At 39.4% G+C, this 18,714-nt stretch overlaps 1 protein-coding gene across 3 annotated transcripts in view; it reads right to left on the bottom strand.

Moving 5' to 3' along the window:
• The window catches only part of GRB14 (growth factor receptor bound protein 14), a 114,211-nt gene extending 105,046 nt beyond the window's left edge, over positions 1-9,165 (bottom strand). The window contains exons 1-2 of one of the 3 annotated variants that reach the window (XM_082691240.1): positions 8,807-9,165; positions 7,384-7,516 (exon numbers count right to left, since the gene is read on the bottom strand). In XM_082691240.1, the coding sequence (XP_082547366.1) occupies positions 7,384-7,516; positions 8,807-8,997 (324 nt within the window). In that variant the 5' untranslated portion in view covers positions 8,998-9,165. The remainder of the gene's footprint in view (positions 1-7,383; positions 7,517-8,806) is intronic. The other 2 variants (XM_082691239.1, XM_082691238.1) reach the window with 2 other exon arrangements.
• Between the last annotated feature and the right edge of the window lie 9,549 nt (positions 9,166-18,714).

The raw sequence follows: 18,714 nt of genomic DNA, 5'->3' as shown, positions 1-18,714 counted from the left end.
TAGAACTCCAAAAGCCACCAGAATCGCTCACTCTAAGAATAGAGTGAAATGATAGCACTCTCAGGGCGTAGAAAGTGTGAGCGAAAGGCTCCTATCACACCACTCAGCAGCAGCAGGATTGTATTAAAAACCAGGCTTGCAGATTCCCAGTCCAATATTTTTAATCCCATCACACTGACTCTTATCTCTCCATAGAAACAATATTAAACATGGTGTCCAGGATGTTGTAAATGTACCATTCTTTGGGACTATTACAGATTAGAAAACTTTTACCGACTCCCTAACAACCTAACCACCACATGTGAAATTACATCTATGGACAAGGTATGTGAATAAAGAGTCTACTTCTAAATGATCTTTTGGAATTGGTGAAGTAGTTAGGAATATTAATCCTCCTGGAGAACCTGGCTGGCTCAGTTGGTACAGCATGAGACTCTTGATCTTGAGGTTGTGAGTTCGAGCCCCACGTTAGGTGTAGAGATTACTTAAAAATAAAACCTTAAAAAAAAGAATATTAATGCTCTCATTTGTGTTTATTTTCTTTGTGGCTTTGAAAAAGGCTAAATGAGTGGAACCAAAGGGAAGGACAAGAAGTAAAGGATGCTCTCCCCATATTGGGTTTCCCATTTCTCTCCTAAATTGATTCTGAAAGGCTCTCTTCAGCTCCCTTGCCTTGGCAAAGACTTGTGGCCTTTTCTGAGGTTCTTCATTGAGCTTATCGCTTATCTAGAGTGCCAAAAGGACAATGTCCCAGTCTTCCTATCCCCACTTAAAAACATATCAGTGTATTCTTACAGAATGGAATTTCTTACTATCCTATATGAGTTGACGTATTCAAATGCAACATCTACAAGACTACAGAAAGCTTTTTTATATTAATTAAGATCCACATTTATATTGAACCATGAACGGCTTCAATTTTCCTTCTGTTGAAAGAACATAATATATGCCCCTAGGGAAAAACAAGCCAGAAGCTGAGCTTTCAAGACAAGTGAAAAATAAAACCCATATTGCAGATAAAGGTTGGATTGCAAATGTACCCTGCAAATTAACCAAGAATTAGAGGCAACCTTCAAACTGGAAATAAAACCTTGACAAGCAGATCTGCTGGGAGATTTAAGTTTTAAAATAGGAAGAGACAGCTGTCTTCTGTTACAAATGGAAGTAACTAGCATGAAGTAGAGAGAATCCTGAGCTGGTAGCTCCTGTCATCAGAGGCTAAGGGACATCACTAAGTTGCAAACTCAAGACAATGGCCAAGAAAGATACCCATCGTTGAAGGGTGGCATTCACTGAAACCACTGTCAAGTAAATATGCTTCATCTGAATTAAGTGAATCAAAGCAAAGGAAGTAGACACTGTGAACTGGCTAGGCCACTCAGCCAAACTAACTGGTAGATCACCATATATCACAGGTATGCAATAAGGCTTTGATTTTGTGTCCACTGTTGTTTGTTTGAGATCTTTCTCTCCTAGGGCACTAATCATCCATTGTTTCTTCCTACCCTCATACGCCATACCTATTGAAGTTGGACTTCCTGCTCACAGAATTTGTTCTCACAAACTTGGCTGAGCAGCGGTCCAGGCCCTGTGCCCCTTTGGCTATAGCTGACTGAATAAGAGCTGGACACGCCGAGCTACAAGCTCTCTCCAGATGCAGACTCGAGTCACTTATCAAGTGCTGAACCACCAGTAGGAGGAATGATTTATTCCAACGGGGTGGTCATCAGGGACCAGGTACATAGAGAGGCATTCAAGACAAGCAAGACTGACGACAAATGTGAGAATGAAATGGACACAGAAGGAGAAGCAGAGGGGTACCTGGGTGGCTCAGTGGGTTAAAGCCTCTGCCTTCGGCTCAGGTCATGATCCCACCCTGGGATGGAGCCTGGCATCGGTCTCTCTGCTCAGCGGGGAGCCTGCTTCCTCCTCTCTCTCTCTCTGCCTGCCTCTATGCCTACTTGTGATCTCTGTTGGTCAAATAAATAAATAAATCTTTAAAAAAAAAAAAAAGGAAGGAGAAGCAGAGATTATGTGCTGTGCTGGTGAAGAATGGAGAAAGTGGCTGCCTTGATCTTGGCTGACTTTCCCCAATTCCAATCTCTCATGAGATCAGTGAACTCTTGGCCTTCAGATACTATAATACAACCTTTCAGGCTAGTTCATGTGAGGCTCTGTTTCCTCCAAACAATCAATACCTGGATAAAATACCAACTAAAGTCCATTTGTAATATTTCTACCTTTTCTCAACTAAATGATATTGTCCACGATTTTGAAAGGTCAGATTGCCCCAGAAGTCTAAAAGCAACTGGGAATATGAATACCCCTGATTTTCCAAAGAAGTCAAAGAGAAAAAAAAAATAATAAGTCTAATTCTTATGCCCTTCATCAGGACACTGTTGTTGAGGGGGTTTTGCAAGAGGCCTGAGTATCAACATTTTTAACAAGCAGCCCTACTGATTCTTAGAAAGATGGTCCAGTGTTTACACTTTAAAAAGTACTCCTCTAAAGCCTGCTTCAATATTGCTACAAAGATCTGTGTACTTTCAAATTCTTCCCAAGAAAAATGATATTCATCAAGTGCCAACATTCAGAAGTAGCAAATTGCAGCTGGAAAGACATATTTGTTTGAAACCCTAATAGGAGCAAGTATTGTTTCTATTTATTTTTTTCTGCATATATAAGATATTTGCATTTCATTCCACATTAAATGGGATTTTGTAAAATGGCCTGGGGAAGCCTAAATGCAACTTATGATGCTGTTTCCATCTGAAAATGAATTTAAATTTCTAAAGAGCTAATTTAAGGACTTTTGAAATATAACCAGTTCATAATTTGAGGATTTCGTGTATCATTCCAACTGAAACAATTTGGTTATGATACCAAGGAATCATTATTATTTTTGTTAGACAATACTGGCATTTTGTTCATAGAAGAAAATATATTTTTCAGAGATGCATACAAAACTAGGTGGGGATACAATGAGAGGATGTTCAGGATTTATTTTAAAATATTTTAACAAAGACAAAAATTTCAGAAAAGAATACATGAAGTAAATGAAGCAAAATCTTACTAATTACTGAATCTGGAAAATGGAAATATGAGACTATAATTTATTGCTTTATACTTCTGTGAATATTGGAGAAATGAGTATAGGAGCGATTAGTTAATGTAGCAGCCATGTAAGATTCCTACAGGACTATGCGAATTGGGTTAATTACTAGCATCACAAAGGAATGACATCAGAGGCCCGTTAATTTGGGAAGAGATGAACTTGTCTTTTGATAGTTCCTGATATGTGAGAGAAAAAAGAAATCAAAGGCAGAGCACATGGAAAAGTGATTTCTTAATTATTTGAAAGATATTTTTGTTTTTCTGAGATGTACAAAAAGGCTTAATTCAATACAGAATACATCAGAAATAGTGTGGTAAGGGGCAAAGCACATTCAGACATGATACTCTTTTTGATCTCCCTTTATTTAAATTGTAAGAGTATGACCAAATCATTTCTGGCTTTTGCCCTTTACCAAAAAATTACAAAATGTGGATCAGAGACCTCTTCTTGGCATTCTTCTAACTGTGGACTATAAACTGCACACAAAAGCTGATCATTAGAAATACTACTAAATCCTACTTGGTGATAAGTCAATTATTTGATAAATTTTGCATATCAGTTTTAGGGAGAGGATGGAGAAGAAAGCTAGAAGATAAAAAACACAAAGAGATAGCTACAGTGAAGAAGAAGAAGAAAAATAAAAAAGAAGAATCTAGGTCCTTAAATGAGTATTAACTAATGGTATCATCACCCATGTTCTACTATTATGAGCAGTTGTAACTAACAATACTGGCATGTTTATTCCTTGTGCTGCTCTTAGTTTTCAACTTCTGTAGTAATTGGACCTTCCTTAAAAAGACTCTATTTAAAGCCTCAAGAAATGCAGATTCCAGGTCCTCCCTGTACCATCATCAGCCACATAGCATTTTTTAGCCTCAGTTTACTCATCTGTAAAGCAGCATTCAGTAGATGAATTCAAAGTTCTCTTCCAGCTCAAATATTCCACAACACAGTTTTTCATGGGTATCTTTTTATCTTTAAAATCTTCAGATACTTTATTTTGTATGTTTCACTACCAAGTACTGGGAAGCAATTAACCAGACCTACAGCACAAGCTGAGTCCCAGTACAAAAATTACCTGAGGGTAGACAAACACAAGACAAGAACTGATTCTTTTGCAAGGGCTAAGGATCTTTTATTCTTTCTCTTTCTTCAAATAGTAGGTACTAAGGGTGATTTCCTGATAAATTTCAATCAGAAATAGAAAAAAAGAGAGAGAGATCTAAATTCATATGTCACTTTCAATATAAAGTCTAAATTGCAAGTAATTTTTCTGGACCTTGCATATAAAGGAATCTGCTTTAAATCTACTTTATTGGTAAGCATAGGGAAGTATGTCTAGGAAATATATCTGGCCAGTACTATAACAAGGAGAGAGAATAAAGAATCTATATTCTATATCACTCAGCTCTTTTTTAAAATAAAAACACTGGAAGCCTATAGTAAATGTTATATACTTTTAGACACTTTATTTTCAGAGATAAAGTATATCCTATTTGTGGCTTCAGTGCACTTTACCACTCATGCATTTTGTAGGTGTCTCAAATTGTTAAAAAAAAGAAATGTATGGCCTATGAAATGATTTTTGACTGTGGCTTTGAAAGGCCACATGAAATTTAACATGTCTAGTCTGGATTCTTTCAAACTTTCTGGTCAATTATTTGTAAATAACAAGTGCAATTCTTCACTTTTTCTACAGGGAGAAAAGAATTGCTAAAATGACTGGAATGGTTAAACAAAACAAATGAAAGAGAGACTATAAAGAAAAGAGACATTAGCTCCTGTAATGTGTCAACCATAAATAATGGTCAATAGAAACCTATCACATCCAGTCATTTACATCATCTCAAGTGAAGGTCAGAGATAATCGGGCCAGAAATACCATCTTGTAAAAGGGTCATCTGTGTCACAAAGATACTGTGCTTGGGAAATCACTGACAGAGTCAGCTGTTCCCAAAGCATCACTCAGTCCAAAGAACTGAGCATATATAAAGGAATAAAAACAAAGGAGCTGTTCTAAATGCAAAGTGTAGGTGGAAACATAAAAGAATGTAAAAAGGAACCTTCCTCTTCCCCAACTTTGGGACATTCTTCTCTTCACAGAAATCCCAACCCTTGGGCAAAGGAAGATATAGCGTGAAGGGCCCTTCCTGGGTGGGAACGGCCCTCTGGGACTGGTCTCCAGGAGGCTGGCCAGAACTCTCACCTCAGGAAACAGCACTGCTGTCTGTGTGGGCGTAATGCTCTCTGAGAAGGTCACTGTGGAAATAGGACACAAGGCCAGAGCAGGAAACTAGCCGGAGTCAAGAGTAACCCTTTTCCCATTTTGCCAATTTGCTAAACCTGCGAAGAAATGCTCACTCCCCAATACATGATGTCTTACTCTAGCATGATGACTACACACCCTTAGGGCACACCCTGACTTGACCCTGACCCACACCCATCCTCTCTTTTTCTCTCCCTCTACTAACATATTTTCTCTCTATTCAAAACAAACCTTGCCCCACTGACATCTCTTGGACACAGGCATTTTCCCAGTGTTCAACCTAGAAATTAAAGTGAAAGTAAGGCCAGATCTCTTCTCTTCCACTCCCCTTCCTCTGTTCACCTCCTAACTCATACCAACTCTAAATCAAAGCCCCATCAAGGTATGACATTTTTGCTTAGCTCAGTGCCCCAGAACCTAGGATGGTGCAAGGAATACAGCAGGCCCTCCATAAACAGGGAAATAATCTATTACATTCCCCCAGCTAACTATTATGCCATCATCAGACCTTTCCTTTTCCCATGCCGGATCCCACGGGCAATCATCAATTTTTCCGCCATCATGATACACAATCAAATCCATCACCCACATTTCCATCTTATATTCTTACCCAAAAGCCAAGCTCTTAAAAGGCCCAGACATTTCAGCAGGGCTGCTTTTTGCTTGGGCTCTGACTTTAAAACTCATCCTGATAATAAAGCTCTCAAGAATCTCCTCCTTGTTCATCTCCTCATCCAAAGTCACAGTCCCGCCCACTTAAGGACTTGCCTCCCCCATCAAAGTCTCTAATTGAGAACATACCTCTGCTCCGGGAATATTTACTCCCACTTTCTCCAGTCCTTTTCCAAAAAGCACATGCACCAATTAAACTTAAAACCGTCCCCCTCAAATTATATATATATATATATATATATATATATATATATATATATGCCTTGTTATACCAGACTTCTATCAAAACCCAACAGTCCATGGAATGCTTCCCTTCTGTCTTTATTATTGCTCTATGTTATCAAGAACCCATCTATTCCCTAGGGTATTTCCTTCATTCCTAAAACATATATTATTGAACTCATCATAGGCAGAACTCATCAAAGGCAGAAAAAAGGAAAGAGAACAATAGGTGTGGGGAAATGATCTATGGTCTTCTATCCACTTATTACTCCTCTCCTCACTGCAAGTATCTGACTGTTTAAAATCCTTGCCTCCATCCTTGCAAGAACAAGGTACATTTTGCCTAGTGAAACCGCTCCTTGTTTTGCTGATTCAAAATTGGGAGGGAATATATTAAGGGATGGGATTATTCTAGGATACACTATTTTTTTTTTTCAAAATGTATAATCATGATGGATCTCTCCATAGTTGCTGGGTCCCTGAAATCTAATTTGCCTCCATCAGTCTTAAACTAGAAATGGAGAAAGAATGCAAAATCATGAAAGTAAAGATCTTGTTCTAATCATCACTGAGGAGTCATCTGCCTTTTGTTGCCAGAAGCCTCCAAACTGAGGAATTTACTGGTGAAGAAGCCATGTTGCATTCTCAACTCCAATTACCTTTTGCCACAGAATCACTATACCATTTCCTTTAGTAAGTGAGGTTGACGTGGGTTAAAAACGTGGAAGATTAAAGAAGGTATTAAAGAAATCAGCTAATCCCTTTCTCACCCCCAATACCCTCCTCCAATTTCTGACTAACATCGATAATCTATTATCACATCTAACTTTCCCACCTACCCTGTAAATAATAATGGCTCCCAGACTCTGTCCTTTATATATAGTCTCCCATTTAACCCATCCCAAAAGCCTGGCAGGTAAGTTTTTACATTCCCATTTTACAGCTATGATAACTGGGGGCTCAAAGGGAAATGATGCCAAAAACTGTTGGCCAATAGTTATTTAAAATAGGCCATACCACTCCTTTGTTAACATTATAAAGTACAGAGTATCTTTAAAAACTGTGTAGATTTAGAACTCCTAAAATTAGAAAATTTTAAAATGCATACCTGCTTTTTCCTTGAATTTGCTTTGGGAAACAGGCCTGCTGACAACACAGATGTAAATGGAGAACAGCATAGCTCAGGAAAAGGGTTTGGAATAGATGGCATTTCCAGAACATCAAGATCTTTCTTTTTTCTCCTACACCAAGAGAACATAGGAGGTAATTTACATAAAGCGGAATGTAAAATATAATTGCTGACAGGATTAAGAAGTTAAGGGCCAACATGTACCACTGTGTGACAACACTAATATTATATAAAGTACACAGCAAAGGTCTGTGATGTACTTTCTGTGGGTCAAAATAAAATTTGGTAATTGATATAAACCAACTTTCCATAGTATTTCAATCTTTTTTCAGGGGGAGGACCTTTAAAAAAAACCACTAGGTATAGAAATTCCATTTCCAGCATTTTTTAATAATTTTCCTAAGCTGAAGTACAGACTATATAATTATTGACCCAAAAACCATCCTGAGAAGTTAGATATTTTTATGGATCCATTAAATTGACAAAGTCTACATTTAGTGAATTCATCCCTATGCTATTTTACTAATCACTTTTGGAAGTATGGTTTATTAATTATAGCTGTGGTTCATCTCACTTCAAATTTCATTCACAATGTTGCCCACACACAGTCTGTTGATTTTTCAAGTGCTTATAGATACTAAACCGCAAGGCAGTGTTTTTGAAGAGGTAAGTGAACAGAACTTGCTAGTATAAAATGTACTCTAGTCCACTGCAGAGTAATTTTAACTTCTGTGAAGTTGAAGCACTTTGAAAATCTGGAGGAAAAAAAGTACCATTTCAATGTATGAATATAAAGGACTACAGATTTTTGTATTGTTGCAGTCTTTTTCTTTCCTAAAGTATGTGCAAAATTGTGAACTCTAAAGGCACTTAGCGCTGAATGCTATGGAGATTGAGAAACCTTTTAAAGCCTCTATTCTTTCCTGCTGAACAGCAAGACTGCTCAAACGTCAATCCTTGCTTTGCCTCTCCAGGGTCGCTGTAAGACTCTATGTGGGAGGTGAACTCATTTATGCTATGATTTTTTTAAAATATATAAAATAAAAAGGATTAGGGTTTTTCTGTTTTGGTGTGGTTTGGGTTTGTTTGTTTTTTTTTTTTATAGTGCAGGGCCACGAAGAGAGGAAGGGGCTGGTCCGCCTGGCCTCCTAGTTCGCACGGATGGGCAGAGGTGAGAGCGACCAGGAGCTCTCAATGAAACGGTGATGCTATTTATAAGGCGCTGGGAGATCGCAATGTCCTGCTGAGCCGGTAGGAGCCAGCTCAAAGGGAATTGTCTTCAGAGACTTTCACAAACTTGGCCCAGCTCTGGGCACATGGCTCACCCCCTAGGACCGCCTCCTCAGCCCCTCGCCGGCTGCCAACCCAGGACACTCCCCCGCGCCCTCCGAGGGCTGCCTACCTGTCTGCAGCACAGCCGCGGGTCCCGTCCGGAGGGGGCAGGAGCGCCCGCGTGTGCAACCAGGGGGCAGGCGCCAGGTCGCGGGCGTCGCCCCTCCCCTGGGCAGCGCCGCACACCTGGGCAGCCAGCGGCGAGTCCTGGGCAGCCGCCCTATCCGCGGCGCTCTGCCCATCTTGCAGGGAAGTGGTCATTGTCGTTGGCCGGGGGGGTCTCGGGTGTCACAGGAGACCCGGCGCGGCGGGGAGAGGGAGGCCGGGTGGCGGGAGGCGAAGCGCCTGCTCGGCAGCCCGAGCGCGCTGCAGGTGCGGTGGCCTCGCCGCCTGCGCTCCGGGCCCGGGTGGCTCAGACGCGCGGCCGAGCAGTCGGCGAGGCGGCGGGGGAGGGGAGGGGGCGGAAGAGGAGGGTGGGGAGAGGGGAGGAGCGGCCGGTGGGTGGGGGCCGCGGGCGGCGGGGCGAGGCGCGGAGGGGGCGGGGAGGGCGCCGAGCGCCGGGCGGGCCTCGCACCCCGCCCGGGACGCGCCGGGGCGCTGCCAGAGGTCCGGTGTGGCCGGGGTTCGGCCCTCGGTGGCCGGCACGCGAGGCTCGGGCCGCCACCTACCCAGGTGGGCACCCGAGCGCGAGGGCTGAGCCCAGGGTCAGGGCGGGCCCGCACCGCTGGAGGCGGGGACCCATGTGAGCCGGCGTTCCCGAGGGGTTTGCCTAGCGGAGCGCAGGCGGGGCTGGGGTCTGGGAGGCCCTGACCCCCCAGACCCTTCTTTCCTAGCTCTGAGATCACCTAAGCTGTGGCTGGGCCGCCATGACAGGCCCCACCGTGCCCGGAGGCCAGGGGCCATGGGGCTAGGTTTGCCCCAGTCTTCCCCCACGTGCCTCTTCCTTCCACTCCTGCAGCCTTAGACGGGGCCTTGGCGGGGTGGGGGCTGGGGGTAAGGGAGCAGGGAGTGCAATCCATGCAGATAGGAAACTACTGAGATGTTTCAGAATTCTTAGTAAGGCGTGAATAATCCTGAAGGTGTCTTGGGAGTTCGAGAAAAATATTTTCTTTTAGTAAGAGCAGTCCTCATGTAACGAATCCCCGGTCTGCCTTGTCCTATTCCACCCTCACAACAGCCTCACAAATCTCAATGTTTACCCCCATTTTACAGATAAGGAAAATGGGGTTCAATAGCCTGCCTGGCAGAGCCCTAGAAATCAGTGCAGTTACGCATCCAATTCAGAAGATCCTTTCTTAAAAACCCAGACTGTTTGAAGTAGTAGCCCCCTTCTGTGATTTTGCTTTCCTCCAGTTCAGTTACCTGTGGTCAACCTCCTTCTGGAATAGATGACCTTCCTTTTGAGATACAGGCAGAAAGTCAGTAGCTTCTTCTCAAGGCACACCTCATTCTCCTCACATCTCCTCAGGTAGGCATTTTGTCATCTCACATCATCACAAGAAGGGTGAGTACAGTTCGATACGATATTTTGAGAGAAGCCACATTTATATAACATTTAGTGCAGTATATTGTTAAAATCGTTCTATTAATTAGTTATGATTGTTAATCTCTTACTGTGCCTAATTTATAAATTAAAATGTATCAGATAGCCATGTAGAGCATAAAACATGGTATATATAGTATAGTTTATAAGATAGACACATAATCAGTATAGGTGGTTGAGTCTGGCAATAGATAATGGTTTCAGGTATCCACTGGGGGGTCTTGAAACATATTTCTGCAGTTAAGGGTGGATTACCGTAATTACATTATGCCTATGCTCTGAGGTGCAACTACTCTGAAATTCTGTCTGCTCTTCCCATAAGTTCCCTCATCCCAGTGCACTGAGGAGGATTTCCAAATGCTTAACACACTCTTTGTTCTTTGACCAAATTAGGTAACACGTGTCCCTGGCATCTGTTTCACCAGGTTTTCTTAACCTCCACAATTCCGGCCCAGGGCGAGGCAAACACTTCTACCTGAAGAAGTAGGCAAAACCCTTTATTCCATACACACACACAGAACACCACAGCACCAGCCTTCTAACAACCAGGAGTCACTAATTCCCAGCTTCTAAGGAAACTGGGAGTAAGTAGACCACAGTAGGAAAATCTTTGGGTCAAATAACTTATAGAATCCAAGTTCTTCATTTTACTGATGTCAAAATTGAGACCCAATAAAGAGCAGAATCAGTGCAGGTCACATGGTGGGTGTGGTCTCCAGGAGACTTTCTACAGTGCACTAGCCATGGAAGGACAAAATGATAGTTCTCGGGCCGGATAAAATGATGGTATACTCATCATGGTGAAAGTTAACGTGTTTTGATGCTGTGTGCGAGGCAAAGCCCTCACTCACCTCCAGGTCCCTAAATATGGTCTAAATTCTACATGCAGGTTTTAAGAGAGTTTCATGTAAAAGCATACAGATATAGTGAGGCCATTCCAGCAAAATAAAACAGAGGTTATGTATTTACAGATAACTCGAACTAAACATAAAGAAACAACTCCTCTTCCTTCCCTCCTCTTCCTTCTTCCTCCTCCTCCTCTTTTTCTTTTTCTTCTTCCTGTTTTTTCTTTCTTCTTTATCCCTAATTCTTCCAAAAGTCTTAGAGGCACCCATTTCTCCTCTAGAATGGTACACTCTGGGGGGACGTGGGTGGCTCCATCAGTTAAGTGTCTGCCTTCGGCTCAGGTCATGATCCCAGGATCCTGGGATCGAGCCCCACATTGGGCTCCCTGCTCAGCGGGGGATTCTGCTCCCCTTCTCTCCCTGTCCCTGCTCCTGTCTCTTGCTCTCACTCTTGCTCTCTCTCTCTCTTAAATAAATAAATAAAATCTTTTCTAAAAATGTGAAAAACTAAAAATAAATAAATAAATAAAATGGAATGATACTCTGAGCATCTAACAAGAGGATGAATCAGTCGTTAAAGTTTATTCCCACTCTGCTCCCAGCAACTCTCTCTCTCTCTCTCTCACACACACACACACACACAGAGAGAACAGGCTTTTTTTTCAGAGAAAAGGATAGGTGAAAAGTGTTTATATCTTCAGAATCACTGGAAGTACTATTTCCCAATAGTGTGTCCTGCTCCACTTCCCAGTATGAATGTTTAACCTCAAGACTGAGTATTCATTTGTTGGAATGAGATCTCAATCTTGTCTCCCCTCTCCAGACATTTTCTTTTAGTGACTATCCAGGGAGTATCCATTTGCAGCCTTTATGCTCCTTTTCTAAACCCCATGGCAAAAATTATAATACCCATAGTCATCAGGGGCAAAAGCAAAAAGAACAAGTCTCTGAGGAATGGGACCTAGTTTTATTAGTTGTGTCTTGCAGATGGGAGTTAAATATTGAATTTACATCTAGATACCTTGAGACTCTATACCAAGAATTATTAGAATTAGCTCATTCTCATTTTTGAAGCAAGCCAACAAAAGAACCAGTTTTTCTATCTAAAAGGTTTACAAAAAATGATTCTAAATAAAGAACGATACAATATAAAAGCAGAATACTATCAGACCTAGTGCAGTCTAAAAGAATATAGTGACAGTTTTTCACCAAAAAGGAAGTTATAAAGGGAGATTTCTCCTTCCCATAACTAAGATTTCTGAAACAATGAGGCAGATATGTTGGTCTGAAACACCAAGACAGGTATCTTGGTACCAAAGACTGGATCCTCCCCTATAGTGGCTGTTGTCCTTTTTGACTTAAATCTGTGAAACTGCAAAGGAAGCAGTTTGTCTCTTGGCCCCTCCCCCAATTTGAGCATTGTCTGCCCCTTTGCACCTCCCTTTCCTGTCTCTTGCCAGGTATCCTAGCCTTTCTACCCTTCAAGGAAGAGGTGTTCTCCCTGCTTTACTCTCTCACTTCCCTTATTCATCAAATCAAATTTCTTAACCCTTTATGTTGGGAAAGATAACATACATACAGAAAAGAAGTTCACAGACAAAATTGTATGATGACTTATTACAAGGCAGACACCAATGTCAGGTGGTGAATTGCAGTCAGTCCTCTAAAAGCTTCTCCCTCCAATCTGGATTTTCATGGTAATCAACTCATAGTTTAACCATAAGTATCCACCCCAAAACACAATTAAGTAGATTGTCTGGTTTTGACATTTATATAAATGGAATCATACAATATGACCCATTTGTGCTAGACTTGGTTCCCTTAAGGTATTATTTACAATATTCTTTTTCAAGTAGCTGTAGCTCATTCTTCTATTGTATGTAAATAGCACAGTTTATTCATTCTACGACTGATAAGCATCTGGATGACTTCCAGCTTCTGACTATTGTTAATGTTGCTGCAATGAACATTTTGTACATGTCTCTTGATGCACATGTGTATACATTTCTGGATGGTATATATGAGGGGCATTGTGAGGTCATGCTATGTGTATATTCAGCTTGAGTAGATTCTGCCAATTTCTCAGAATTATACCAATTCACAACCAGCAGCATAAGTTTCCTCAGTTCTTCACATCCTTGAGGATTGGAATAGTATTCAAATTTTCACAATAGACATTCTGGTTGAGTATATAGCCATATCTTGGGGTGGAACTTGACCTTTCTTGATGAATTATGAGGTTGGGAGAACTTTTTTAGGTGATTGTTTGTCATTTGAACGTCCTCTTTTGATAAGTACCAATTCAAGTATCTGCCCATTTTTATGTCATCTTTTTCTTATTCTTTTATAAGTGTTCTTTGTATATTGTTGTTAGCAGCTCTTCGTTAGTTATGTTTTGAAAATGTACTCCTCCATTCTGTGTCTTACATCTTATAAATCTTAATGGTATCTTTTGATAACTAGTAGAAGTTCTTAAGTATTAAATAACCAAATTTATTTTTTATGATTGTTTATAGCTTGTTAGAAAATTTATATATATATATTTTATATATATATATTCCACAGATTTATTGTTTTGCCTTCCACAATTAAATCTGTGATCCAACATGATGAATATTTTTATCCTAGGATATGAAAATGTGAAGCCATAAGAGTGTAAAGATTATTTTTTTCCATTATAAACAGGTAATTTTACAGCTTCATTCATTAAAAGGATTTTCCTTTCCTCACAATTTTTCAGTGCCTCTTTTGTTAAAATTAATTGTACACCTGTCTATGGACTTTTTCTGGGCCCTCTCTTCTATTCTGTTGGTTTATTTATCAGTATTTATACCAAAATCACATTGCCTTCATTATTGTGATTTATAAAAAATTCTTAATATTCAGTAAAACAAGGCATTTCATTTTGCTCTTCAATTTTTTAATTTTAGAATTAGCTTCAGAAGTTTTAAAAGAGCCACTGGGATTTTGATTAGATTGCAATAAATCTATACATCAGTTTAGAAAGAAATAGTATTTAAAACAAATAAGTTCCCAATCCATAAAATTGCTGTATCTTTCTATTTAGTTATATCTTTCATTTGTTGCAATGATGTTTTATGATTTTGCACATAGATATTTTGTGCATATTGTTAGACACTTACTTAGGTAATATTTTTACTACTTTGGATACCTTTTTAAAATTTGATTTTTGGGGTGCCTGGTGACTCAGTCGTTAAGCATCCACCTTCAGCTTGGGTCATGACCCCAGCATGCTGATATCCAGGCCCATACTGGGCTCCCTGCTTGACAGGGAGCCTGCTCTGCCCTCTCTAGCTGTCCCTTGCTTGTGTTCTCTCTCTTGCTCTCTCTGTTATGAATAAATAAAATCTTTAAAAAAAAGTTTGATTTTCCGTGATTTATTGTGATGAGAAAACAGCTGATTTCTGTGTATTGATCTTTTATCCACGTAATTACTGTCATGCATTAATTTTAAAAATTTAACTGAAACGTTTTATGTTCTCAATATAGATGGCCATATATTATTCATGCATAATGACAATTTTATGTTTCTAATTTTCTTATATTTTATGTATTTTTCTAGACTTGCCATCCTACTTAGGAATTTGAGTACGATGTTGAATACGAGTGAGGATAGTGCAGATTAGAGTTTTACTTCATCTCAAAGAAGTAGGTATTAAATAAAATAATGTCATACCTTTGTCATAGATATACTTTATCATATAATCAGATAAGGGAGGAGGGTTCCCTCATACCGCTTTTTGCTAAAAAAAAAAAAAAAATTGGGGGAGTTGGGGAAGGGCAAAAGAGAAGAGGAGGGGAGAGGGAGAGAGAGAATCTCAAGCAGACTTCTGAGTGTGGAGCCCTACTCGGTCCTTGATCTCACAGCCCTAAGATCATGACCTGAATGGAAATCAAGAGGCAGACCCTTAACTGACTGAGCAAGGCACTTCTTGCTAAAAATATTTTATCAAGAGTGGATATTAAATATTATTAAACAACTTTTCTGTATCTACTGAGTTGATAATTTTCCTCCTTGGTTCTATTAAACTAATGAATTGTGTTTTTTAAATGATAAACTAATATTCACAGTATAAACCTTACTCATTCTTGCTTATATATTTTTGATGTTTGCTGATATTTTGTTTACAGATTTTTTTTTAATATTTTATTTATTTGTTAGAGAGAGAGAGACAGAGACCGAGCGCAAGCACAGGCAGACAGAGTGGCAGGCTAGAGGCAGAGGCTCCTTGCCAAGTGAGGAGCCTGATGTGGGACTCAATCCCAGGACGCTGGGATCATGACCTGAGCTGAAGGCAGCTGCTTAGCCAACTGAGCCACCCAGGCGTCCCTTGTTTACAGTTTTTACAACTATGCTCATGAGTCAGATTGGTCTGTAGTTGTCTTTTCTCAAAAAAAATTTTTTAAGAGTTTATTTATTTGAGAGAAAGAGAGAGCTGAAGCAGGGGGAAGGGCAGAGGGAGAGGGACAAGCAGACTCCCCACTTAGTGTGGTGCCAACTTAGGGCTCGATCCCAGACCCCAAGGTCATGACCTGAACTGATGGCAGATGTTTAACCATCTGGGCCACCCAGGCACCCCTCTCTCATACATAATATTCTTATGAGGTATTGGTGTAGAGAGTTATGATCACCTCAAAGATAGGGAGGGTTTTTATTTTTCTTTCCTCAAAGATTATATAAATTTTTGACATTGATGTGTATAGCTCATTGATATTTAGCTTTTCATATTTTTTAATATTCTCATTTCCAGACATATATTTCCTCCTAGGTATGACCATAGCTATATCCCTGAAGATTTAATCAGTTGTATTTTCATTATTATTCTTTTCAAAGTGTCTATATTTCTATTGTGGTAGAGATTTTTCTAGCTATCTTTTTATTTTGTTCTTTTTCTAATATATAGCTTAATAATCTTGTCACAGAATATACTCTATATGAATTCAGTCCTTTGAAATTTGTTGAAACTTGCTTTATGGCCCAGCTGTGGTCAATATTAATATTATTATGTACATGCTTGAAAAGAAGGTATTTTTTGCAGTCCTTGGATTAACTATTATATATATGTCAGTTAGCTCAAACTTGTCAACCATGTTGTTTAAATTCTCAGTTTTGTACTCATTTTTTGTTTGTTCTGTCATTTTCTGAAAGATGTTATACTACAATCTCCCACTCTGTGAGTTTTTAAATTTATTTTTACTCTGTATGTTCCATTGTTGCTATGTTTTAAGGCTGTATTTTTTTTTTTTTAAAGATTTTATTTATTTATTTGACAGAGAGAAATCACAAGTAGTCGGAGAGGCAGGCAGAGAGAGAGAGAGAAGCAGGCTCCCTGCCAAGCAGAGAGCCCGATGCGGGACTCGATCCCAGGACCCTGAGATCATGACCTGAGCCGAAGGCAGCGGCTTAACCCACTGAGCCACCCAGGCGGCCCTTAAGGCTGTATTTTTAGAGGTTAGTTTTAGTATGATATTTTACAAATTTAGAATGATTAGGTCTTCATGATAAATCGAAGTAATTAATATTTTGAGATGGACTTCTTCACCTCTAGTAACTTTTCTGCCTTCAAGTCTCTGTCTGATGTTAATACAGTTTGGTTGATGTTTTATGATACCTATTTTTTCCTTAATTTGTGTCAGTTTTTTTTAACCTCCATACTTTAAAAGTGTCTTTTGTAAATAACATATGATTAGGGCTTTTTGCTCATGGTTTTTATTCAATCACATGATCACTGCTCTTAACTGAGACATTTAAACATTTTGGGTTACGTCTCTGTCCCATTGAGCGCTATCTATTTCTGTATTCCTTTAACCCTTTTTACTTACCTTCTTTTGGACTATTTCATATTAATTCATCTTTTCCCCTCTGTTTATCCATTTGTCCCACCAGATCCACTTTCCATCCTTTTCCACCAGCTTTGAGCTGCAGGAAGGTCAGTTTTATGTATGACGTAAGCTTCCTTGCTGTCTGAATTTTAGTTGGTCTCGTTCACTGGGAAGGCACCAGCAGGACATTGAACAGTGGGAAGAATATGAATTTGGGATACTTATTCTCTTTTTCCCCTATCTGCCAATTTGCACAGTTGCTCTCTTGTGTGCCATCCACTGCTTGTATAGGTATTACCTAATCCTCTTCATAGGACTATATGGAAATTTCAAGCTGGGAGAACCAACAAATGCTGATACTCTGGCTACTGCTATTGCAGTGAGTGACAAAATGCCCTTGTCTCTGACCCAGAATCTTGCATCCTTTGTCAGGGTCCTTGAAACTGCGTTAGAATAATTGTTCAATTTGTAATTTAGTCAAGTAAAATCTTAGACCCTTCACGGTTCTTAACACAGTAGAGTTCTGCACTATCTTATTTTGTTTGTATTTTGTTTTGTTTAAACTTTATAACACCTTTATAAAGAGCTCCTTTATTAAATGGTCTTCAAATTACCCAGCTAGAGTATACCATCTCTTTCCTGCTTTATTAAGTTGGAAGTAATGTACATTTTTACTATTCTTTCAGTGATTATATCAGAGATGACAACACATATCCTTGATTAACCAAAGTATATTTATTTAATTTCACCAACTTTCCAGGCAATGCAAGGATCTTAAAATACTTATCTCTGTTTAACCTCCTGTCAACTTTTATGCCACTGTTTTGTATGTGAATCTCTGCCTATGTTTGTGTGTATTATGTCTTCATAAGTATCATTAGCATCATTTGACAGTTGATACTCATTTGTTTTTTCCATATATTTACCTTATTGTTGGTCTTCATTCTTTCTGAAGTCACTGAACTTTAATCTATAATTTCTTCAACTGATGAGTCTCCTGGTTCCAATCCATGAACATGGGATATCTTTCCATTCATTTAGGTCTTTGGTTTCTTTCAAACATGTTTTATAGTTTTCAGATTATAAATGTTATACTACTTTTCTTGAATTTATTACTAAGTACTTTGTCTTTTTGTTGCTAATGTAAATGGGATTATTTTCTTAATTTCATTTTTTGATTGTTCATTCCTAGTTTATATAAATTAATTTTTGTATATTGATCTTATATCCTGCAACCCTCTGAAACTCATTTATTCTAATAGTTTTGGGGTTTTTTATTGTTGTTTTAGTGGATTCCTTAGGATTTTATATCATGTTATTTGTAAATAGAGACAACTTAACTTTCATTTCCAATCTGGATATCTTTTATTTTGTCTTTCTTTTTCTTTTCTTTTCTTTTCTTCTTCCTCCTCTTCCTCTTCTTCTCTCCTCCTCCTTCCTCTCCTTTGCTCCTTACCCCCCTACTCTTCTTCCTTCTCCCCCTCCCTTCTCTTCCTCCTCCTCCTTCTCTTCTTTTCCTTCTTTTGTTTTTTCTTTTACCTAATTGCCCTGACTAGAACCTTTGGTATAATGTTGAATAGAAGTAGTGAGAACAAATATCCATGTCTTCTTTATTATTTATAGGGGGAATTATTCAGTCTTTTAGCCTTAAGTACTATGTTAGCTGTTGGTTGGAATAGTGTCTTTTATCAACTGAAAGAGTTAACTTCCATTCCTACTTTTTGAGTGCTTTTATTATGAAGAAGC

The sequence above is a fragment of the Mustela nivalis genome, assembly GCF_964662115.1.
Source record: "Mustela nivalis genome assembly, chromosome: 11".
Lineage (NCBI taxonomy): Eukaryota > Metazoa > Chordata > Mammalia > Carnivora > Mustelidae > Mustela > Mustela nivalis.
The sequence above is the reverse complement of the archived record's forward strand: the minus strand, read 5'-3'. Positions and strand labels throughout refer to the sequence as shown.